This window comes from Strix uralensis, chromosome 5 (assembly GCF_047716275.1).
Source record: "Strix uralensis isolate ZFMK-TIS-50842 chromosome 5, bStrUra1, whole genome shotgun sequence".
In the NCBI taxonomy this organism is placed as follows: domain Eukaryota; kingdom Metazoa; phylum Chordata; class Aves; order Strigiformes; family Strigidae; genus Strix; species Strix uralensis.
This window is the reverse complement of record NC_133976.1, coordinates 67,106,362-67,131,773: the sequence shown is the minus strand read 5'-3', so window position 1 is coordinate 67,131,773 and position 25,412 is coordinate 67,106,362. Positions and strand designations below refer to the sequence as shown.

The 25,412-nt window shown below is 39.0% G+C and overlaps 1 protein-coding gene across 8 annotated transcripts; it reads right to left on the bottom strand.

The window, feature by feature from the left end:
• Positions 1-773: 773 nt before the first annotated feature.
• LOC141944608 (solute carrier organic anion transporter family member 1C1-like) lies at positions 774-25,411 on the bottom strand. Of its 8 annotated transcripts, none has more exons than XM_074871455.1 (12): positions 24,675-25,410; positions 24,313-24,459; positions 19,661-19,759; positions 18,709-18,942; positions 17,390-17,554; positions 15,839-16,034; positions 13,375-13,534; positions 11,509-11,690; positions 9,998-10,062; positions 8,745-8,862; positions 7,749-7,963; positions 774-896 (listed from the first exon to the last, which is right to left on the bottom strand). In XM_074871455.1, the coding sequence occupies exons 1-12, from the start codon at positions 24,685-24,687 to the stop codon at positions 817-819; spliced, it is 1,674 nt and encodes a 557-aa protein (XP_074727556.1). In that variant the 5' UTR covers positions 24,688-25,410; the 3' UTR covers positions 774-816. The 8 variants fall into 8 exon arrangements, with proteins under 8 accessions (XP_074727556.1, XP_074727555.1, XP_074727561.1 ...); XM_074871454.1 differs by lacking the exon at positions 774-896 and adding an exon at positions 5,953-6,690 and having other exon boundaries at positions 24,675-25,411; XM_074871460.1 differs by lacking the exons at positions 774-896; positions 24,675-25,410 and adding exons at positions 5,953-6,690; positions 23,930-24,140 and having other exon boundaries at positions 24,313-24,407.
• Position 25,412: the final 1 nt, after the last annotated feature.

The window sequence follows — 25,412 nt, the reverse complement described above, 5'->3', positions numbered from 1 at the left end:
TGTTACAGCATTACTTCTTTGGCCAGGAAATACAAAATTGGGAATCATAGATAAAATAGGATTTTCCAAAGCACTTATAATCAAAATTTATAAACCAAATTTCTAAGTTAAAATTTTTTCTTTCAGATTACTTTATATTGGCATCCCAATGGATGCAAGCTCCAAAAAGCTTGACTCACATTCAATAATGAAAAAAGACCATGTAAGTGCTTTGAAAATTTCCATTTGAATGACTTGGATCAAAGTAAACATACAAGAAAGGAAGTGCTTCAGCAGATATTTCCTATTCTAAAAATATATATCCCCCAAAACTAGAATGTTGTGTTCTTCATTAATAGTTGCTGAGTTGCTCACACATTCTGGATGAGCTTTCCATGTCTGGGAAAGATATTGTAGCTTATAAGTGCTTTGGAAACATGATTTTATCTGTAGTCCCTACCCTTTAATTTATTGACCCAAGAGTAAGTTCTACCTGGAGATAACAGCTCTGTCACTGGAAGTTTAGCTTTAATTTATTTAGCTTTGAATGACAGTAGTTATGAACACATCTTTGCCTTCCAGCTTTCAGCACAGGTTTTTGGCTTTCAGCCCACTTTCCCAGAACTGTAGTGGGTTTGTAAAGCCCATAAAAAGATGTCTTCTTCATCACTGTAACAGGTGGCAGCTGGATTCCATAGGTTAAGTTCACTCAGCTGTGATCATACCTTTGATGGCAGTGTAAATCTCCTCTTTTTTTCATATATTGCTGGTTTATAACTTTATGACCATGGCATGGATGCTATTTTGTGGATCAAAATAAGGTCATGTATTTGCAGGCTAAAGCAAATCAGGGATTGGTAAACATCCATTATCTTCAGAGTTGTTGAACCTGTTTGTATGCTGGCTCTGAAATGACACTTTAAAAATTCCTAAAAATTATAAGTTCAAATATTTTTGAGATGTCCTGATTAATTTTTGTAAGATGCATTATTCAGCAAGCCCAGTAATAGATGTTTGTAGACAGCTGAGTAGTAATGCTTTTAAAATAAAAATGATTACCTAAATTACCTACAATACGGCACCAAAAAATGGAGCTCTTCTTCTAAACTCATGATCATCTTTTGAATACACAGATCAACACTTTTAAACATTGATAGGAAACTTCTTCACAGTCTCCTAAAGCTATATTTAGTCATTTTTCCCTTCACATGCAATTTTATTCATGTGCTGATGTGTTCCTCTTTCCAAAGCAGGTATCACAATGAGCCATTCTCCAACTGATATATTATAATTGGCCATGATACTCTTCTATGATTCATACCTTCACTGGCTATGAAAAATAAAGTTCTATATAGAAAGCTATGTTTAGGGGATGATTTCTCACCCATGCACCTGCAGCTTTTAAAAAAGGTTAAAGCAATCAATACATAAAAACCAGCAGAATGTCTTAGATCTTTCAGGTCACGTCATCATTATTATTACTATAATCTGTTATTGATAGTGGAGTAATATTTCAGGTTTCCTTGGCCTTGTCAGGTTAAGTCAGGACTTCAGCACAAACTCTATGATTATGTACATTGCTGACATATATTGGCCCTTGCTCTAGTCTAAGGACAGACCAAGGGTGTCTGGCTTTCTGGGGAAGGAAACTCTAGCAGAGATGGGGTCAGCTCACTCTGAAGCTATGTTCTAAAAGGCCATGCAGATACAAGCAACTCAAGCCATGACTCTCAGCTGTGGAAGGGAGACTGCTGTGCTGGCAGGAGCAGCCCATGGCTTGCAGGGAAGAGGACCAGCACATTCAGGCAGAGCTGTGATCTCCCACTGTTCATTATGAATCAGCACCCCATGTAGGGCTACCTCACAGCTCCAACGTCCCTGTGTAAATGAGACAGGTTAGCAACCCATTTTTGCTATCAGGGAGACACAGCCTGAGGGACGCAACGAGTAGGGCCACCAGCGGCTGCACGGGACAAGCCACAGCTCTCTCCCACAGTGCTGCATATGGACCCTCTGTAGGAAAGCTCAACAGCCATGGCTGAAGATATATTGAGCCACCTAAAAGCAGGGTATTCTTGGAGGATGCCTTCTGGCCTTGTCTGAAATTACATGAATACCGCTCCTGTGAAAATGCCATCTGAACTACGGGAGTGACAGAACTCAGTATGTATAAGAAATCCAAGTCTGACATCTAGCATAATCCTAATTTTAGAGATATGAGCTAATACATACAATCTGTGTTCCACTGATGAGATGATAATAAAATAAATATACATTCAAATGAGATTAATTCATTTACTATTTTTGCAGATAACAGTAAGATGACTCGTTCATTTATGCAGCAGTATGTCCTGCAGAGAAACATGAAACTCCTCTGATGATTCCTTACCTGGTGATTTTGGAGGAGAAGAAAATACTGCATTTTTTACATAAATGCCTTATAGTGTAACATGGCTGAGGAGAGGAATTACTTAGGTATGACAGTCACTGACTCAGAATGCTTTAAGAACAGATCTGTTATAATAATTTCAGAAATACTTCTCAGATTTTTTCCTTGTGTCACGTAAGTCTTATTCTGAGGAAATCTCGAGGATTCCATAAAAATACCCTGTTTCCACCTGTATTTTGCTTATAACAATTTCTATATAGCCTCTCTTTCAAGTTTATTCCACTGATCTACCGAAATCTGCTGGGCTGTTGCTTCCTGGTAGTCTTGATCACTCAGAACTTACTACTTTTTTTCCACTAAATGTGGTAATCACTTTAGAGCACCTTTAGAAGACATAAGGACAAAAACAGCACTTCAGTCCCATTGGAAATCAATCCCAGGCTTTCTGCTTACAGTCACACGTCCCAACCACTAGGCTATGTAAAAGAGACTCCCAAAAAGCAGTCTGTGTCCAACGGATGGGCCAGGCAGGAGCTCTACCAACACAGGGCATGGGTGAGCAGCTGCATAGGAATCATAGAATCATAGAATAGTTTGGGTTGGAAGGAACCTTAAAGATCACCTAGTTCCAACCCCCCTGTCGTGGGCAGGGTCACCTTCCACTAGATCAAGTTGCTCAAAGCCCCATCCAACCTGGCCTTCAACACTTCCAGGGAGGGGGCAACCACAACCTCCCTGGGCAACCTGTTCCAGTGTCTCACCACCCTCATAAGAAAGAATTTCTTCCTTATAGCTAATCTAAATCTACCCTCTTTCAATTTAAAACCATTACCCCTTGTCCTATCCCTACACTCCCTGATAAAGAGTCCCTCCCCATCTTTCCTGTAGCCCCCTTTAAGTACTGGAAGGCTGCTATAAGGTCTCCCTGGGGCCTTCTCTTCTCCAGGCTGAACAACCCCAACTCTCTGTCTGTCCCCATAAGGGAGGTGTTCCAGCCCCCTGATCTTCTTTGTGGCCTCCTCTGGACCGCTCAAGCAAGTCCATGTCCTTCTTATGTTGGGGACCCCAGAGCTGGACACAGTATTCCAGGTGGGATCTCACAAGAGCAGAGCAGAGGGGGAGAATCACCTCCCTCGACCTGCTGGTCACACTTCTCTTGATGCAGCCCAGGGTACAGTTGGCTTTCTGGGCTGTGAGCGCCCATTGCTGCTTCATAGCCAGTTTTTCATCCACCAACACCCCCAAGTCCTTCTCTGCAGGGCTGCTCTCAATCCACTCATCACCCAGCCTGTATTTATGCTTGGGAAGCTCTTGCTTAACCATCAGCTTCAATGTCTTGGGATTTCCAGTCTTTCTGGATGGGTCCTTTATTCCACCTATGCTGGTGGAAGTCAACCTCTGCCTCAAGCAGCTCATCCCATGGAGGACAGACAAGTCCCAGGAACTAAAGTAGGACCATAAGTGCAGTGACACCATGACTGGTCTCAGAGAAGACCAAATTTGCAACACACAGCCTGTCCAAACCCACATGGTAACTCCACTGTGCTGTATTTGGCTGTCCCATGGATGCTATGCCCAGGTTTTGTTTGATGCTTGTGTCCTGACTTTCTTAACCTGAGCCTGCAACACTGGGTTTTCAGACCTAAGCTAAGGGCTGCCATCTCCTGCAGGGTGCTGCTAGTGCACTAGGCAGGGCTTGGTCTCAGGAGCACACCCTGTCCATAATGCAGATCTAGCCAAAGAGATGGACAAACACCTTAGGACACATACAGCATGCTTGCATGTTTCCCACCCTCCACATCCATAGCCATAGAGAAATAAATCATTTAACTTCTCTAAAAAGCAGTATCTGCCCTTACAGACCACTTTAATATTAGTGTAGAGGGGTCCCATGAAGGAACCTGCTTGGCCTCAAAATTTAGGTGCTCTTGTATCAGGATTTCTTTGTTTTTTCTTCTTAGCTGACTTGAACCGTGATTAAGTTATGCTTTTGCAACTCAGAATAAAAATATCAATTAATTAGAAATACAATATATAAGTAACACTGGAGAAAATAACATGTGATTCAGACCTATATTAACTGTTTCAGCTAGAAAGAATTTTGACCATATTCCAAACTAGAGGTAGGCAAAATGTCAATATATTCCTCAGTGAAAAAATGGTAGACTAAATCTAATGTTACCTTTCTGCTATATCGTTAAAATATTTGAAATGTTTTAAATTTAATTTGACAGCCTGAAGTATTTTCTGTTTATTCTGCAACAGCTAGTACTCTATTCCCAGTTTGGTTTCATGCCCAGATAGACAGGACTTGTTGACAATGGGGTCACAAAGCCCATAGGAGGACTTGGTCTTTGCAGGGTACATGATCCTAATGCGTACAGAAAACTGTGGGTTTAGGGCTGCTGTTTTTTTTTTTTTCTTTGATAAACAACTAGAAAATATCATAAAACCAGGTAGTCATAGGTCATTATGTCTGCTTGATTATATATCTAAAAGTAAAGATATGCCAAATAACTGCACTGTCTTCTGGGATACGGCTCTTTGTTCCATAGTTATTCTGACAGAAGGACTTTGATAATGCCATTAAAGGGCTTTTTGATAGCCTCAAACAGGTGTTGGGTAAACACAAGGCTCATGCCCTCAAACCTCCCACAGTCTCATAAAAATTCACTGGTTTGGATATTTCTTCATTGTTTTCAGTGGAATTACCATGATTTATGGCCCACCAAGTTGTCTGTAATGATCCCTAGACTACCTGGTTTGTCGTCTTTATTCAAAAGCATGCCTGACTTGGTGTAGTTGCAAATGTATCTCCAAGATAGCTTTCCTGGTTAACAATTTCTCTTATCACCTTAGAATACAACAGGTTTCTCTTCTTTCCTGCAGAATATTTCCAGTGATGGAGCTCAGAATGTCAGAGCTAGCTCTGAGCATGTTGACATAGCTGTCAAAACAGGACAAAGATATCAGTTTTGATCCTAAAATCAGTAATGCGGTTTTGCAATCAAACCAGAGTCCCAAGGATCTCTCTGCCTCTCTATGTGGTGAAACCTGGCCTTTGGAGCAGGAGGAATTAAAAGGGAAAATGTCCCTATTTATTCTCTATTGTGAGAGGCAAGGGAATAAAAAACTTTTGGAAAATGCCACTCAGTTGACCACCTACTTAATTTTTTTGTATATTCTGTGCTAGTTGCATGTTGAAGAACAAATTTTTCCCTTGAAGAAACTCCTACATGCTGGTCACAGGAGAGTGCTTAGACTTGCACAGAAGAAACAGGGCATGTTAAAAATGTAGGCAAGTGATACAGCCTTGGAGTTGGGAGTACACTGAGCCAGAGGCTCATTTAATACCACCTGTGGTAGCACTTACGCTATTATCAGTTTGGGAGTGTTACAAAGAATGATGTTAAGTTTTATTTGCTTGAAAAAGCTTGCTTTACCAAGTTGCATTTGGGGTAAATACCTGGACATGAATCATCAGATCTGGCCAGAATCTCATTTCTAGTCTGGTATCAATCATCAACGCACCTTTGTTAAAACATTACCTCCTGGGAAAATCAAGCAACAGGTGCAAAAGATGCTCTCATCAAAAAACATGTAATATAAAAAGCAATGTACAGAAATAAGTACCCAAACAACAAAAGTAAAAGGGAAATGATGTTAGTATGAGTCACCTGACCATGTCTATAGGTCTGTATGTCTAGTGCAGACCAGGAGTGTTTCTAGAACTGCCAATATATTTATTCAATGTTAAAACACTGTTTACAGAAGGAGAAAGACACACCATGATTTTCACTGTGTAAAATTCCTGGGGTTTCTGGAACTTGGATTTTTCTTTAATTATTTCCAGACCTAGGTGCAATATTGATATCATCTGTACTAGAGAAGCTTTCACTCCTGTTCGCTTAGAACAGACACTGCTTCCCCATATCTGCTGGCAGTTTATAATCAGAGCTGTGAGTGCAAAAGACAACATCTAAGTGTGCTGGTCATTGTCTTTAGCAATAAAATTTAAACAACTCCATCCTCAAGGTCAGGATATGAAGAACTTGCTTTCAGTGAGTACCACATCAACCCTTTTCCCATTCCTGTTCTTGCACTTACACCAGGCAGATGGCAGAAAAAAAAGTCAGATCATTTAATATGGAGAGTCCCTCTCTTTAGCCCTCTGATCTGTTACTTTCTCAGATAAAGGGTGGCAGGTTTTCTTCATATTAGTGCAGTGCTCTCTTCCATGTCCCAAGGAAGTTTAAGATTAGGACAAAAAGCTTGTTTCCTAGTTGTAGGCTTATGCACAGGACCACAGGGAGCACAGATACCTTTCAGAAAAGAAAGCAAAATGGCTGTGATGATGGTGGCAAAACCTGCAGTGATCTTAGCAGGCATGTTTGCTCCCATTGTGAAGCTACATCATGGGAGCTGTAAGTGAAATATCACACATCAAGTATTTTTAGAGACTTGTTTTCCAAGTAATGACTGTTGGAAGCATCCTTTATTCTCTGGGCTAGGCTGTCTGTGGAAAGCTGTGAATTTGCAAGCTTTCAACATCATAATTCAAGGGTTACTGGAGGTTCCTTAAACAAGAAAGGAAATCTACATACATGTGGTATAAATGCAGTGGTCATTATGATAAAAATGCACAACCCACCCCCCCCCACCCCCAATGAAAGGAACTTAAACACCTATCACTTTCTTGCATCAGTTCAGAGTAATTTTACTCAAGCCCAATACTGAGATATGCTGCAAAATTAATACACCGCTTTCTTTCATTATCAATCCATTTTGACTGTTTAATGTGTTCAAGCCAAATCCCAGAGTCATTGTGCAGTTCTTGTTCAGAGGATGCTCACTGACGGCTTTGGGGCTCTCACCTGAGCATGGGCCATGGGACCTAGTCTGGAACAAAGAGCTCTGGTCAATGAGCCACACAGCAAAGGCCATCAGAGCAACTGGGCAAGAGTAATTTCGCTGGCCATTATAGAGCTGTAGGACGTAAATACAAAGAGGACTTGAAATAAAGTCCGTGAAAAATGGAAACAAAGCTTATTGTGGATTTCTTCTTTTTAATTTTTCAATCATAATCAAATTTATGACACTTTAAAAATTTTGGCTAGTCCTACTGTTGGTCTAGAAAGGGACTGAGAACAAGAGGGTGGGAGAGTTCCCCCAAATTTTGCAAACCTTTTCCCCCCATTGTTTCAAATGAGGAGAGTAAGAGGATAGGGTAAAGCAAATTAAAAGTCAATGTTTCAAAGATTTTTTTCTGAATCCTCAAAATGTAAACTAGCTCTTGAAGTCAGTAATTAGACTCCTGTTGTGCTTAGAAAAACTAAACATAGACAAAGTTATTAAAAGACCTTGTTTCTTTTTTACATACAAGTTTCCTCACTCTCCTCTGAGGTTCTTGCACCAGGAAGAATTTCATTTTTGTTGGCAGTAGCTGATTCTTTGCTGGTTGATCTTTCTGCATTTTTAATATCTGTCATCTCTTTACCATCTGGTTTGAAGCGTTTCATTATTAAAACAGAGAGTACTATGTATAAGAGACAGCATCCTGCTCGTAGTCCTGCAATGAGGCCAAGATAGACATTTCTAGACAAAAAAAAAAAAGGTGACAAAATATGATTATATTAATAAAGCTTGTCAATTCTGAGTGGAACCAAGTAAGATATCAAATACACTTTGGCAAAACCATCTATTCTCAGCCAGGTGTTGCTCCACATTTTGAGAAATAACAGATAGAAAGCAATCACATTATATGTAGCCCCAGGCAGGTTCTAATCAGGCCCTGCACTCCCAACAGAAATGCCTCCTGTCTGATGAGTGCTCCCATTCAGCAGTCTACATTTTAGGTCTGGGATGGGAGGAGCTGCACCAGCTGGGGCTTTTTGTCAGTTGTCCCAGCCTTCCCCCAGCCCCTCAGCAGCACTCAGTGCTCCTGGCTGCAGCTCTCCATGCACCACCAGTCATTTAGGCCCCCTCTCCAAGTGGATTTTGGGATGGGTCTTATACATTAGGAAGTAGAGAAATAAGGGATGAGGAAGAGCATCTTCAGTGTTACACTTACTCCACAGTATTTCAGTCTCCTACAAAGTCAAAGTGTCGCAGAGTTATTCAGTGCACTAAGGCTTCAATAAAGGAACTAACTCTGGTGATGTAAGGCAGTGTACTACAATGTCATATATCAGACTGAATCAAAATTATTTGGCTTATTTAGTCTATTAAGGCCTAGACAAAATAAGGAGTTTTGGTACTTTTAGTATCCTAATCAGTCTATTGACAATTGTCATGAGCAAAGCATAGCACGGTCCTTGGTGCCCAAAGCTGCCTCAGAAGCCAAATTCCCAACCCCTTACTGAAGATTTCACCTCACCTGAATGCTTTTGTGTCATATACACGGCAAGATCCAGATCCCCCACAGCTTTTTGTCCCCCATTTCAAGCAGGTCTCATCTATCAAGGCACCAAAATAAATAGGGGCTGGTAGTCCTCCTGCAAAGAAAATTCTTATTACATCATCTCAGACATGAAGATCTCAGCATTTAATGTCATGGTAAAGAAATGAGGAAATGAGGTTTCTGAATTATGGCTGCATAAAAAGGCACTAAACATCCAGCTCCAGCTTTGAGATTCCAAGATTTGTGAAAATATTTAACCTAAAGGGAGTTGAAAGGATGGAAGATTTTAGCATTATTATATTTGGTGAGGGAAATGTTAGTAATTTTACTTTAATGGCATTTTTATTAGAATTATAACTTCTGTTAATGTAACCAACATTTCTTTTTCAGTCCCCAGTGTGGAATTATGTGCCACGACATATTAATATTTATGTATACCAATGTATCTATTTAGGTATTACACAACAGTTTGCCGTTAAAAATAGTTAGCTGAGTGCAAAGGGCTGAAATTAAGCACTTGCTCAAAACCAACTAGGTAATAAGTGCATTACTTATGTAGTACTGACAGAATTCCTTTTAGACAGTCATAATGCTTTAATAGAATCAGTAAGCTGTTTCAGGGATAATGTGCAGTTTAGTGAAGAAAACTATTTCATAAAAGCACAAGATTGATTCTCTGCAGCATTCAGTTAAAATACAGAGATTAGGAGAGAGAGCCAAATGACTACTTGGGCTTGTCTGCATGGGGAAGATTTTAAAAATCAGCAAACAAATGAAGATAAGGCAAGGTTTGCTAGAGGCAGGGCATACTACATGTCCGAAGACTTGAATGAAAATAATAGGCAGAGTACATGGTAGTTCTAAGTTAAAAATGGCCAGCAAAAGGGAGCATAGGTGTTAAGGATATCCAGACTGATCGAGCTCAGGTAGTTGTGTCTGCAAATTAAAAAAAAAAAAAAACCAAAAAAAACCACCAAACCAAAAGTACAAAGCGATTTCCTTCCTTTGCCACATAGAAAAAATTCTGAAGAGATAATCATAATATGTAATTACATACCAGGAAACATGTAGCAAGCTCCTCCAAACATTTTGAAATGTATAGTCTCCTTACAAAGAAAATTTCTGGAAAATGTATTTTGTTCACATCTGGAGCAAGGGCACTGCACTGGCTAAGTTTGGTCTATCTCTTTGACTACCTACTTGAATCCCACAAAGAAGTGAAGCTTTACCTAGTACTCTACCACCTAAAGTTTCAATCCCAACAGCAAAGGATTTCAGGTCTGGTGAAACAGATCTAAAAAGGAAACAAAAATAGTACATTGTTTTAGGGAACAGTAGATTAATGTAGCTATAGCCATCCTGTGAACATATGCATGTGCCCCATTGCAAGAGTATTGTGGCTTACCTAGCACAGCTCACTCAATCCTTAACTGAAAACATTCACCAAAGTTCAAGTTCAGATGTAGGCTCTCCTTCCACTGACTTCAGTGGATGAACTCACATTGAATTAAATGGGAGAATCTACAGAAATTGATCTTGAACCCAAGGAGAACATATTGTAAACACTTTTGGGAGAGGATGCACAGGAAAATTAAAGTGAGCCAACTAAAAGTAAGCAGTTCGTATCCATAAATTACCTTCAAGAAGCTGCCTTGCTTTAGGAGGGGCTGTACTGTGCAGTGGTGAACAGAGGAAACAAGGGTGTGCAGTCCTCGCTAGCTACATGCAGGTAAAACCCACCTCTGCCTCTAGCATTTTACAGAGAGACAGCAAATGTGAGTTACCTGGCTACAAAAGCATCTCATTCCTACCAGTGGAGAAAGAGTCTGTGTTCATCAGAATAACTGGAATAATTGACAAAAAAAGCAGAAGGGTCTACTGAGCTGGCACAGGGCAGGAGGGAAACTTGCTATGGCCAGCCTGTTTCCTGAGTTGAAGCTTATACATCAGTATATTGCCTTTTCAGCACTAACATGAAAGGCTTCTCATTATACACATTAATGTTCTGAAAACTGCCCAGCAAAGTTAGCCTTGTCCAAAATCCAGGCATGCGGTAAGAACGGCTGCACTTAGAAATATTGCAGAAGGACCAGCAGCTTAGCCGACAGAGTTATCCAGTCATGTGCACTGATTACTGAAGATTGCAATTCATCCACGAGCATGAGTGGAAAGAGACTTCCTTGTGAAAGGCACAGAACATTGTCTTTTCTCATGAGTGTAAAATAGCAGTGCTGTTTTACAACCAAAGGAATAAAAATTTTAAATATTGCTGCTGACATAGTTCTGTTTCTACCAGCTTGACAAAAAATGGGAGAATCAGACTTCTCACAACACAGAAAACATTCTGAGGCAACAAGGCTTAACAAAGGTGAATGTTTTTCTTCTGAGTAATGTGAACAGCATAGACACCTTGGATATGGCTTAGCACCACATCTTATTTCAAGTTCATTGCTCTGTTAAAAACATCCCTGTCACTGGAAGAGAAAACTAATGTTCAGGATCAGCGTATAGCCCACCTATTTCATCACCAAAGTATCTACTCAGCCTTAAATTGGATTGAGATTGGTAGACAGGAATTTTGCTGTGCCTCTGAACAGAGATGGATTTCAGAGTACAGACAAAGACTCAGGGCCCCAGTTTCATCAGCATGCCGTTCCTCACAATAGGAATGAAATAGTAGATACCATATTCTGTTTCCTTTCCCCAAGCTTTATGGTCAAGGTAAGGTAAAGTACTTCACCTAAACATAATCATGTATGTAGGAGTGCCTCCTAAGGCTAAAATAAATGCACATATAGTCTGTAATGCTAAAAAGTAGGGAAATGCTTTGGTACAGCTTTCTCTTTGGCATTGTCCCAAGACTGCAGAGGAATTGCCAAGCCCATGCCCTTGTCCTTCCACACAGCTGCAATTGCGAAACACCTGAAAGGAGAAGATGAGAAGAATAATTTATTTATCAGAATTAAATGGCACAAAACTACTTTAGTAGCTAGGTTTTTCACTCCCCATAACAGGCAGGCTGTTGTTTATGCTAAAAGAACCTCCTTAATCATCTTTGCAGACTGACGGTCAAGTTCATTGGTATGCTCCAGTCACTCTGAGCTGCTCCACAGACACAAAGCAACTGTGACTCTCGTTTCAGTCATGCCATTGCTAGGACAGAAGGTGCTCTGTTTATGCTTAAAATGGGTCAAAGCTATAAAATTCAGATGTGAACTGTTATCCAGCCATTCTGCTCAGGAATCCTATGAAGCAGATGAGTAACAATAAAAATATAATGTGGACTCAACAATGCAATCATGCATATCTATTGTTATGTATCCAAAACAGCATTTGGAACTGAATTGAGAATAGGCTGTTTCATAGTCTTTGAAGTTAGCAGGAGACATGGGTTTGAAAGCCAATTTCCCTAAAGTGAAGCAAGAGAATATTGCTGGGATATATGGATATAAGCCTGAAAGCATTGCTTGTCTTTTCCAGTATTGTTACATGAAGACAATTCTGCTTCTGACAGAAGACATGACTATTTGCACACACTTGTGCAAACCTACTGTTTTTTATGGTCTTGCACAGGTAGGATTATTTGAAGTCCTGGAAATGGCTTTGCTGCTGAGACACTGAACAAAATGACCAGATGTATATTTATGGGACCTCCTGCCTGTACAATATAGTTTTATGACTGGAATAACTGGAGTGCAGTGCACTCCAGTCTCAGTTCTCCTGGAGAAACTGCAATTGCTCTTCTAGTATTTGCTGTCTTGCTTATTTTTGATTCACTTTACAGTATCACATGTTGCATTCAACCAGTTATCTCCACTGCACAAATAACAGGCAATTCCAGTATGATCTGTAACACTTTGTGAAACCCACACTCACAATTTTATGCAGGTCTGCTGCACATGAGTTGACACCACGGGATTTTGCTAGTATAACAACCAGACTAGTAAAGGTCTTCTAAAGCAAACCCCTCTTAGCTGTATTGTACCTAGACAGTAGGAGATCTACTGAGAAACTTAAAGCCAAATTTATGGTCATCTTGCTGAGAGGAAAGTAAATTTTAAAAAATTGAAATAAAAGCATTGAAGAAATGTAAGTTAAGAGTCTGAGCTTTCCATGTCTTTCTTGAATAGCTCACTTACCTCACCCCAACTCTTTTTAAAACCCTACCTGCAACTTTGCACTCATTCAGTTTCTACAAAGTTAAACTGTACAGGATCAACATTTGTGTCTACTGGATTTCTTAATCACAAAGCCAGAAAATGAATAGATGAAGAAATCTAGCTATATCTATAATCATAAAATCATAGAATATTTTGGATTGGAAGGGACCTTTAAAGGTCACTTAGTCCAACCCCCCTGCAACAAGCGCAGACATCTTCAACTAGATCAGGTTTCTCAGAGACCCATCCAACCAGGCCTTGAACACTTCCAGGGATGGGGCATCTACCACTTCTCAGGGCAACCTGCTCCAGTGTTTCACCACATTCATGAAAAATGTCTTCCTTACATCTAGTCTAAATCTACGCTCTTTTAGTTTAAAAGCATTACCCCTTGTCCTATTGCAAAAGGTCTTACAAAATAATCTTCTATCAACCTATTTATTTACCATATTCTTTCCCGTCCCGGTTGATGATTTACATCCTGCAAAGCAGGCTGTCATGTAAGTGATCCCATTATCCCCACATACAGGGTCCCACTGATCCAGCTTACAGCTGCAGTCAGCATTGCAACTGGCCATGAAGCTGTTTTTGGAAAGATGCTTTAATCTGGAGGAAAAAGAAAAGAAATAAAAGAATTATTTAGTCAAATTATATAGTCAAACAAAATATCATGGAGTAGGCAGGAAAAATGTGGAGAAAGTGAAGCAATCAACATAGACAGATATCTGCTACCATCCAGTGGACTGTGAAGTTGTCATATGGAGACTAAGCTAATTTCAGCTAAATCAAAGCTCTCAAGATTTTTTCATCAAGCATTAACATTTTTATGGATTGTTGCTGAAAAGGCATGGAACTCACAAACTAGGTATTCTTGGCCAGGAGGGATTATTACTTTTTCATTTGAAAGCCCAACCTAAGAAAAAGGAAATAATACTTACAATCTCTTATCACCTGTAGGCTGGCCATGCTTTTCTCTAGCAGTAGATATCATACTATACCTAGGTGTTAGAGGTGGTGATATAAAACTACATAAAACTACAGCAGCAAGAAGTTCTTGACACTTTTTCACTGGACCAGAGCCAGTTAGCGTCAATGAAAGTTGCATGAGTCTGAGTGAGAAGTGCACCTTCTGTCTCAGCTCAGACCGTATTCAGCAGCAGCAGCCCTGAACATGGGACAGACTTGAGCTCCATTTCTTATCAGATCTCATTTCTTGTTGTATGTTATCATGGACTTTCATAGCTTCCACTTTTACTAACATTCCTGTAAGAACCATCAAAATCAGCCATCAAGGAGTTAAACTAAGTGGATGACAACTAGAATTGAGAATTTAAAAAGTGGCCAGTGACTCTGAGGGCATGGCAGCAGGGGTCAATTTTCAGAAAGTGTCAGGAGTCCACCATCTACAAATCACCCTTGCATTGAAGGCACTCACAATATAAAGGAAAAAGTGTTCAAAATTTGCCTTTTCTTCCTCCTCACCCCTCAATCCAAAACCACCTCAAGGGGGTTACATTTCCTCTAAGTCTTTTAGAAGAGAAAATAACTGGGCACTTTAGCCCTCATTAGGCTGTTGCTCGTCTTCAAACTACAAATTGTTAAATGGGTAAAAGAGTATGTGAGTCACTTAACCAGAACAATCCTACCACATGATAAGTTCTCCAGTCTCAGTTCTCTTGGAGAAACTGCAATTGCTCTTCTAGTATTTGCTGTCTTGAAGTTTCTGCTTATTTTTGATTCACTTTACAGTATCACATGTTGCATTCAACCAGTTATCTCCACTGTGCAAATCTCTGACATCTTCTTTGTAACTAACCTCAGAGTTGAACTACGTGTTAGATTTGCCAAGACTTAGATATTTCCCTGAACATAGGCTCAATTTCAAAAAACACAGGACTGAATTTCTGTCTGAACTGAAAATCTAGCAAGCCCTGACGCATTTAGTTTAATCCTGTAAAATCCCTTGAAATTTGTTGGACCAGACTGAGCTTAATTTAAACAGTAGGCAATTGTGGCAGGCTGCTAGAGTCTTCAAAATGTTCTCAAGAAAGCATGGTCGTGGTCCTGGGAAGGGAGGGGGAACGTCTGTTTGGACAGCACATGCTCCTGACATGACCACTTTCTACCTCCCAGCTGAAAAAATAGATGCAGGCAGGTCAGCAGCTCCAGGTACCAAGGGAGGCTGGTAACTCCCTATACAAGTTGATAACTACTGATCTAGAGGATGGGGCACTATGGGGAAGACACTTTCAACACTTTTTTTACATCCAAATTCCTACATGGTAGGAGGAGTCTGGCTTTAAATTAAAGCTTTGAAATAGAAAATTTAACTTGCCTGTGATAAATTTAATCTTAATTAGCAATTTGCCAGAATACAGAGGTATATTGTCAATGTCCAGCAACAAACAATTTAGAAAAAAAACCATCCAGTTTAAATGAAATTTGAAAAACAAAATTGGGTTATTCTGCCCATCCCCAACACTAGGTATCATTTCAGCCTGAAAAAAAAATTTATCTCAAAGCCTAGGATTTTCTTGTGTGTCTCACTGCCCAGGGAGAGTTAAAATGATATAATCACAGTAGCTCCACTCTAGCTGAAACCACACTGATTGACACTAGCAGATGACCTAATACAGGTCAATTTCAACAAAAATTTGTTGTCTTTAAACAGACACATGCAAAAGTATATAGGAATACACTACAGTAAATCAACAGAGAGACACGTTTCAGAACTCATCCAAATTCAAATAAAAATGTTTTCTAGAGTAGAAGGTTTGTAGCCCAGATGAGGTTACAAACCAGATTAGTTTGTAAGAGTAGAGGAATACAGGTGCATGCACCATGTTCTGCTCAGGGCAGGAAGCAACCGTGACAAATGGCACAACTAACATAAACCCAGGAGATACAAACCCAGAGTAGGGTGCAGTCAAACCAGCCACCTGGAGCACCTCACAACTGCATGTAAAGTACAAGAGGTTTAACAAATATGCTACTATAAAGGTGATGCATGCAAACTTTGCCATTTCAGTTATGTGAAGCTTGAATTTCTTGATCAGAAAGCCTCCTAGAAACATCCCCAGAATCGTGATGGGTAAAAGTATCACACCTGCAAATAGAAGGTATAAAACGTTAACTGCTGTCACTTGCACTGACCCTTTTTAGAATAATTATCTGGTTTTAGTAGTTTCCAAAATATCAGATATTGACCTATTTTTGGACTGATCCTTGGAGGTTCTAAGACTTTTTATTACCTTTAAGTAATTTTGCTTACTTCCTCATTTTCTTTCAAGTCATGTTATGACTTTGAAAAACTTAGTTCCTCAATATTCCCTACCTTTTTACTATACTGTTGTTTGTATGTATACTGGTATAATAAAACCTTTACAAGTGCCTGTTAGAAACTGGGGTAAATGAGATAAATGTCAGCTCACAGGCACTTTTTCATCTAAAATAAAACATTAAACTTCCTGAAAGTTACAAAAAAAAAAAAAAAAAAATCTCCAAAATGGAACATGCAAGGAAACAGCACCTGGTTTTGCATTGGATTCCATTTTTCTCTGAGAATGAATCATAGAAAGATTGTGTTTAGATTGAATCTGTTCAGCATTTCACAAACTCCAGCCCTAATATTTACATGCTAAATAGAGAGCTTTTACAAGGTTTTATTGGGGTTTGCCTTTCTCTGTGTGGTTTTTTGTTTAGTTGGGTTTTCTGGCCATGTTGTTTTGTGAAACTTTCCCTGCATCCAAAAAAAGACAGGAAAAAGAAAGTTCTTCCCCTATTTGTACCTGACCTGTAGCAAAGCAGGGTGCCTTCAGATTAAAGTAATGGAATATCAATTCTGCAATGACCTCAAATACCCTGGTTCTCTTGCCAGGTTATGAGAACATATTAATTACTGTAAGATTAATGTCATTTTAGCATTCTCAAAGAACTTATTTTTGAGGGCAATGACAAATAGGAAAAGAGGTTTGAACTGAATGAAATTACTTAAAATTTAACATTTTGATTTCTTATTGCTTATAAAATTTGTATTTGTAATCAAAGTGGAAGAACATTTATACCGAGATGTTATTCTGAAAAGAAAAATCACACATTGCATTAGACATTTTCTAAATTAAATGTTTTTTTCTTTTAGTTGTTACTTAGTTGCAGTTTATGTGTGGCTTATGTTTCACAAAAACTGACACATTCATAACCTAAATCTTACTCTGAAAAATATTCAGAAAAAAAAAAATCCACACAGTTCTTACAATTGTCTAGCTCACTAAATTAGGAACACCAGGAAAAATTACACTAAAATTAACATCCATTTTCAAAGTACAGTAGGAAAATTAATAAACTCCTATATACTTTTTTTTAACCAAAAAAGTTCACAGAAGCTCCTTCTAAAAAAGGAAGGCAAAATAACAAAGAAAAGCTTCCTCTTTGACACTGGAATTTAAAAGGACAGGTACCTACCAATTAGAAAGATGGCTCTTGCCACTGATACATTAAATTGCTGCTCCATAAACTTTGTCTCATAGGTTATCAACCCAACAAGAGAATTGTACTGCAGAATAGTGAGCAAGATGTACACCAGGAAAATTGGGTTTCCAAACAGCTTCTTGAGAGCTGGGAAGAAATCTGCAGTGGAGAAATATATGCTGTACACCCTGCTAAACACAGATGAGAGTTGTTTTGACATCATTTAGACAATAAAACTAACTTTGATTTAATTACTGGCTGTATTGCAGGTTATAATTCTTTGCCTATCAAAACATGCTTGCTCAAGTGAGAGTTTTCCTCATTGCCAACACATGACTTACAGGAACAACAAGGCTGAATGGCACAGTGGATGCTGAACTGGGAATTCAACATCTCATATTTTCTTATGTGTGACACAGGAGTATTCATCAAAGGCACTAAGGCTTGCAACACTGACTCTCAATGCTTGTACAGGGGAGTGTCCTTAGAGGAGCATCAAGACTCTCTATAATGTACCAAGTGAAAAGTTTGGTGCCTAAAGCAGGAGCCTTCACAAACCACATGAGAGCACCACATGAGGCTGATATTCACAGAAAGGAAGCACCTGACCCAGCAAAAGACTGGAACCTTTCCTGAGACCCTTGATTAGACTATCTAAGTCCATGAAATTAAAGTGAAGACAAAAACCTGCATTTAGCCTGTAGTCTGGCTGTTGGCAGACTTGCCTAAAAGATGAGAGTTCAAAACATATCTGCCGTAGCCACTAAGGGGTGCCCATGCATACACAGATACAAACAAAACCCTTGGGGGAGTCCAGCAATGGGTAGTTGGGTCTGATATTGCCTATATGAGGTTAATTTAGCATCGCTGAGCTCATACAAAGGAGCTATGAATCCAGTGAAATCCTTCCAACAGCTAATGTAGTACATGTTTCAATCCCATACGTTGGTCTCAGTGAAACAGTAGTCTGCCACCTGTGGATTGGTCATTAATGAGGAATGGGATGTTGTCCCCCCTCTTCCTTCATATTCATAGTATTATAGCTGTAATACATCATATGCCAGCTACTGTGTTGAACTGAGAATCTCTGGTGCTCAAAGCATGAGATTTTTCCAGCTGTCTGACATAAGGAGAGGACTGAAACACACTTTTAACATGTAATTATAATACTACAAATTAAAGAGAGCATTTTTGTCCATCATTTGCACTGCAGAAATGTGCATTTTGCTGAGGGTTGTGCAAATCTATGCACAGCTCAGAATGAACCCATGAGAGAGAATTCACATGCAAACATTTGGGAAATAATCTTTCACCTTTTACTGCCTCTGAGAACTTTAACTGTGGCTGAGCTGGGGGGTCTACTTTACAGTCATCTTGAACAGGCAAATGACTAATCTTCAGGTTTTCATTCTCTCCTTCTTTTGGTAAGGAGTAAGGCAAAAACCAGAAAGGCAATGAAGCAATGAAGTTGACTGCTCCACAGATAAGCAGTCCAAGCCACCAGGCACCAACCCAACGAGTATCCTTAGGATTTATGCTGATGGCATCTATAAAATACAGAAAGACAGGAAAATAGATTAAATATCATGCAAAGCAATTAAACTTACTATAAGTATCCTTACATATATTACTTAAAGACCACAACAGAGGTGGTTCATATGAAAAACTGAAATGCAGCTTGTATCAAATCAGTCCCACGCAGTCAAAAATAGATGTCTCCATGGTGGCCTTTCCTTGTCACAATCTTCCTTTCTCAATTTTCCACTGTCTGCTCCTTCTATCCCCAAACTCGACAGTTTTTCCTTGAAGTTTCTAAAACTTTCCCTGGGATTAGAGACTTGAAAGTGATTTGAACAATGAAATGAGTTTTCATATGAATCTTTACTGCATGCTTTTAAGACAACGTAATTTTTCCCAAGTGTTGAAAGTGTCCATGAGCCTTTTACTTTTCCCTCAACATGGGGATGGCCTTTCATTTGCTCATTTGTTCTCAGCTGCGCAGCAAGGTGTAACAAGTGTGTGCACAAGCATAAAAAGAGGTGCAAAATTTTTCTGCAGTGGGGATAGGGGTCTTCCATCAAGGGCTATTCCAGTCACACTACAACACTGCAGATATTACAATGTAAGTAACACCAGCTTTTGAGTAGGAAAAACTCTCTAGAGAGCCTCCTTTTGGGAGCAGTAAGCTGGGAAAGTGCCTCTTGGCATGCAGGTTCCTATACACAGCCATCTTCTCAGTTTATGTACCACCCCACAGTCTCTTACCAATATCCACAACACCAATGTCAACCCAGATGCTGGCACAGAAAGATCCAAGCAGGAAGCCCAGGGTTGGCCCAAACATTCCTGAGGATCTCACAAGGCCTGTAAGAGAAGGGAAGCAGCAGAGGAGAGTGAGCAAAACGCTGTGCAGACAAGCACACCTTCTTCTCTGAGGGCAAGGAAAGGAGAGATGGAGGAGGAGACAGAGGAGGGATCACAGGCTGTTAGGGGATGTCTAGTGGGAAGCCTCTGAGCAGCAAGAAAATAAGCTGTAAACTGCCAACGCGCTAGCTGTGATGTGGAAGCAGGCTCCTTCAGCCGCACAAGGCTTTGCTGAAGCAAGCACAGTCTCAGGTGGAGCCCCGCATGCATTTCATTGACAAGATTGGTGTCTTGGAAGGAATAGGAAGGAAGAGACTAACATTGCAATTATTTTTATACCTCTCCCTCCCTAATTCTCTCCTTGGATTCTTGTATTTGCATTGTTCAGCTTGTGGCAGTTAACTAATGAACATAGAACTCTAGCCCCAGTGGAAGTATCATAACTCTACTTGCAACTCTATTTACATCTTCCATGATGTTCTGTGATTGCAGAAGTCAGAAATTTTCCCTGTACTATGTGTTCAGGTCCCTAGTTTAATTTTAAGTAGCAGTAGTTGATCTGATGATATGTATATAAGAAGGCACATTTTACAGTTTGGAGTCACATTAGGATGGCAGGGATAATAAAAGTACGTGGACATGGAATTAGATACAGGACCCTGAGAATATTTTCAGTAAGCAACAAGGAGATATAAGTGTCCCTGTATGTGATCAAAGTTCATTAGATAGAATCTTTGTTGATTCAGCACCAGAATGAGCAAATCAGCTAACTGTTCTGTTAATATGTACTTATGCAGCTGTAAAAAAAAAAAAAAAAAAAATCAGGAAATCTAGTGATCAAGTAATGACCTCTTTAAAAGCAGCTTTCAGTTTTCCTACTGGCATCGCTGGGGCTTCCATTTCCCACTCTGTCTCTCTCTGTTTACAAAGGAGATAACATGGGATCAGAAGAAAGTGGGATGCCACTAGGAGCAAATTAATAAGCTGTGAAGGCTAGCAAAAACCTAGCAAGCTAGGACTGCATTTTGCTGACTGGGTATGTAAATACAGCACAATTTGATTTTGGTGACCACTGCTGGCAATCAACATAAAATAAAAATATTCTCAAAATAATTCAAGCATAGGTCCTCACATTCCCTTGTCACTTTTGTTGATCTGTCAAGTTTAGTTGTGGGGGGGTAACAGTTTAAAAAAAAGTTCAGTGATTCAGATTTCTGAATTCTAGCATGGAACTGCCACCTGGGAGCTGTTTGAAGTTTCAGAAGGCTTAATTCTATTAGAAAAAAAGGAATTCTTAACCAAGTGCCTGTCAGTTCTTGCCCACATTCAGCACTATTCTCTGTAAATCCTACTGTGTTGTTCAACTGCAGACATTTTTCTCCTGTTGGTTTTGCAAATTCTCTTCTAAATATAGTGATTGCTCAGCTTATTATCTTCTTCTCACCTTATGATAAATTCTTACAACATAATTTAACAATTTGCTTCATTGATCCAATTGCATATTGCTTTCATTTAGTTGTCTCACTTCATCAGAAGATCTGGCCCTTTAGACTAAATTCTGATGCTTCCAAAATGACTGACTTCTGCAGAGTCAGGATTTGGACACTAGAAGCCAGGAGTTAGCTCTTCATGTTTATTTATCAGTAAGTCTAAAGCAGAATTTACTACTCAGAACTATGCAAGCTCATCTCCAAAGTTGAAATTCTCAGTGGCAACTTTCTCAAATAAACAGATAAAAAACAGCACACACATCCCAATGGCCTTGTATATTCTATGTAGTATATTTCTTTAAGATACCATAAGCTATCAGATAAGCTAAGAAGCATACGTGCAATAATTTTGCATATGTATAGTTTTTAAATTAAATTTCACACTTGCATACCCTTTAAATTCAATAACTTCACTAAGATAATATGCTTGTATTGTGATAAAACAAAACCAGATAAGTTCACTGTGATATTTTCTTAACATATTTTTCTTTTGTAATATTTATTCTTTGTAATTAATAAACAGACTAAAGCACAAACAATAAATCATGCAGACTTATCAGTTAATCAGCTGCTGCATATTGACATAGCTCAGCCAAGCCCTTGTATTCATGAGTAATGTAGCATGTAACAGGTATTACAATTTACAACATAAGTTGGCCTCAGACACGTTTCTGTTGAAGCCATAGATTCAACAGACACAAGATTATATGCTAACACTCAACTCAGTGATGCAATTTCATTCATTCAAATCCTGTGCTTTGGTGGGAAATCCATGGAAGTGAAGCACTCCTGATTAAATATCTTTAATTCTCCATTATTCCTCTTACATGATAAGTCTAATGACTACTGCCATTAACTAACCATGTCAACATTCAGTTCCAAATAAAATCAGAAATTCATTTTTAAAATGGGCTACTGAAAGCTTATTAGTATAGGTGAAACCCTCACATATATGTTGGAAACTCTTCTATAGGCACCTAAACAGAAGCAAAACATCTGAAGACTGTAAAATACCTGAATAAATTAGGCACTTAGTGTGGGGGAGTATTTATGAAATAACCTCTCAGTCAGAGCAGCTGGCCTCAAAGGTGACTCCACCAAAGGCCCCTCTCAGAACAAAGCAAACCGCCGAGATCCTGATATTCCTGTCTCTTGACAAATGACAATTGCATGTAGACACAGAGGGCCAGATCATTATCCCTTACAGTCCTACTGAGTAGTGACCATATGCAGAAGAGCTTTTTAGGACTGTATACAGTGTACAGTGCATTGTGCCACCTCAGGACCATGTTGATGGCCTGGTAGAACTATATAAATTTAAAAGGTTCTGTAAAACTCAGTCTAAAAACTATAGAATTTCCTGGGAAAAAAAATCAATTTCCTCTCTCACAGAGTTCTACAGAAAAGCTAGCATCCTCTACTAAATTCTGTAAGACAGCTTAAAAAAAATGCTAATTTTTCCTTTGCTGTTCCTTCCTATGGCAACTCTGGTTTTATTGCTGTCAATTATCATGTGCACTACAACTCTGCCAAAATTTAATGCATTCTATTGACATTTAATAAAAAGCTGTCTCTGCCTCAAAATAACTTATGTTTTTATTCAACAAAACGTCTAAGGGCAGGAGAAAAAGGAGAGGCAGGAAGGTGAAACTTCTTGCTCATTGTCAAGTAACAAGATCAAGGTAAATATTCATCAGCAAGGTTTAACTGACTTTTTTATTATAGGAATTTTTTTTGGTATTTTACGAAAACATTGATCATAAATTGATTCAGTCAACTGATAAAAAAATCAGATATAGAAAAGAATTCAAGTTGGTCAAGAAAAGGAATTTCAGCTCTATGGAAAAGACTATTTCAAAATTCACTTTTTTTGCAAATAGGGTCAGTCCATCAAAATGGAATAAGAGACTGAAAACTGCTATTCAGAATGTTAAAATGAAGCATTTTAATACTCTGCAAATGTAATACTTTATTTCAGTTGCATGACCCAAACAAATTTTCATTTTGGTTGAATCCATACTATTTTCTGTGTCTATTTTATATTTTTAATCTTACTTCCCCAATAGTCCCCAACCTGTTGCAATCTCTCCCAGATCAGATTCTGACAAGAAAAAATTTCAGCTGAACCTGTAATCAGAAGCTCAGAGGCGATTACAAATATTTCGGATAACTGCTGAGTGGAACTTTTGTTTTTGTCAGCTCCTTTCACAATACGTCTGTTTTCTTCAACCTGCAAATTTCCTCATCCCCAAATGAAAACATCTGCAATGGCTTTACCTTGTAGCATTACTCACTGAACTCTTCCTGAAACTGTGTCTTACTATCTTTATGACCAGTTCAACTTCACCAAGTTTACTTCAGGCAGCAGTTTTGACCTCCCTCAGCCAAAAAAACACTCCATGATATTAAATCAGTTTGTCAATAAACTAATTAGCTCGGGTGTAAGTCTTTCTGTCTTGGGCAATAGGCTATCTTCCATCAACACAACAACAAAATCCCAGTTAGAAGGGATTTGTTACAACACCCTGCCAAGGCTTAGGGTTTTCCTTCTGTAACTAGTGACTTTAAAAAGCTTTCATCAGAAAGTGTGCTGCATGTAAAATTCAAAAAGTCAGGTAGAATTCAGGTAAAAGCTTCTGAAACACATTTACATTACTGCGATTACATTACTGATCCTTACATTAAGGGTCATTCTCTTATCTGTGAAATGGTGATTAGGAAGAATTTTATCCTCTGAAGCTGTGGTACTGAAGATGGTATGCCAGATAAGACAGATATGACTTCTCACTGGAGTAACAAGTATTTGATCACACTTCTCTTCATCACAGAAAAAACTGGCACATGTAGCAGAGGCCACTTGGGGAAAGCAAAAGGAGCATCTGGGAAATATCCTTTGAAAATAAACATGAGATCTCTTCTGCGTTGCTTTTTTGTCTCTGTACAACTCAAAATAATCCAGAATAGAGCAGATAGATTTTTTTTTTTTTTGGTGAGCATTTGCCTGGCTACAGAAATGTTAAAGAAAATAATATTTAGCATAAAAATCACTTATTTGCATATTACCTATGTAAAATGCTGAGTTTTCTTCTTTAGAAAAATCATCAATATATGAAACCCCCAGTGGCATAACTGGTGCTTCCCCAATTCCACGTAAAAGGTTCCCCATCAACACAAAGAGCCAGAGATAGGAATTTGTTGTTTTCTCACATCCTGCGGGCCATAAACATTTACATTTCCTTGAACATAATTCTGACAATACTTTATTGCAACAGAAAAATAACATAAAATACTTTTTTTCACAATCATTATCGGGTGGGTTTGTACATATCATGGTTTCTAATAGGGGTTTTACTGCTTTCCAGTAAAAGAGGGTGTATAAAACAGGAACAAGCAGAAGGGAAACCAGCATCAGAGCTTTTGCTTACCGAAAGTTTTCATTGCACTGGGTGTTTCTGTAGCATCTGTGAATGGATGAGCTCCAGATGCTGCTGGGGAGCAAGCTGATACACTCGTAGAGATGTTGTCCACAGTAACAGTTATCCTTTCATAATTATAACTGGAAAACAACTATGTAAAATATAACTGACACATGAAGGACTCTGCTTTGCAGGAAGTGTGTGAGCCTTGTGTTCATACGTGTTCATTCCTGTTACATGCAGGAAAAGCACTGGGGCAACACATTTCCTGTGCTTTTGCTTAAAAAAATGATAGGTATCTTCATTCCTTTTTCAAAATGCTCTGACCATTCTAATCCCAATATTTTCTTAAGCTAAAGAGCAAAATGCTGCTTCCAGGGCTTTAGAGATCATTCTTTAGACTGAAGGACAGAGGCAGAGTCCATCCACATCTGTCTACATACAACAGTGCTGATGTTTTTCCATACTGGCACTAGTTTCTTGCCTATGTAACAGATGTATAACATAGACATTTCTGTGCTAGTTTAAAATTAGCTAGCTAAGGATCTAGTAGTAACCTATCTGTGTCTATAAAGAGATTAACACAGGCTGCAAAACACATGTGCCACTTTGTCTATATTTAGGCAGCCAGCTGCTCCAGCAAACCTGCTAAGTAAATTGAAGCCAGCTTGAGTACATTTAGGCTAAATTGGGATAAATGGAGAGCAGATATTCCCACCAACCATGCAATCAAATGGCAACCTTTAA

Coding starts and splice junctions, on each gene's coding strand:
- LOC141944608 (XM_074871454.1), bottom strand. Junction 17,555..18,708: donor GTTCTCAGAGGCAGTAAAAG/GTGAAAGATTAT, acceptor TCTCCACTGCAG/ATTTCTTCCCAGCTCTCAAG. Junction 10,063..11,508: donor ACATACATGATTATGTTTAG/GTGAAGTACTTT, acceptor TTTCCTTTTTAG/ATCTGTTTCACCAGACCTGA.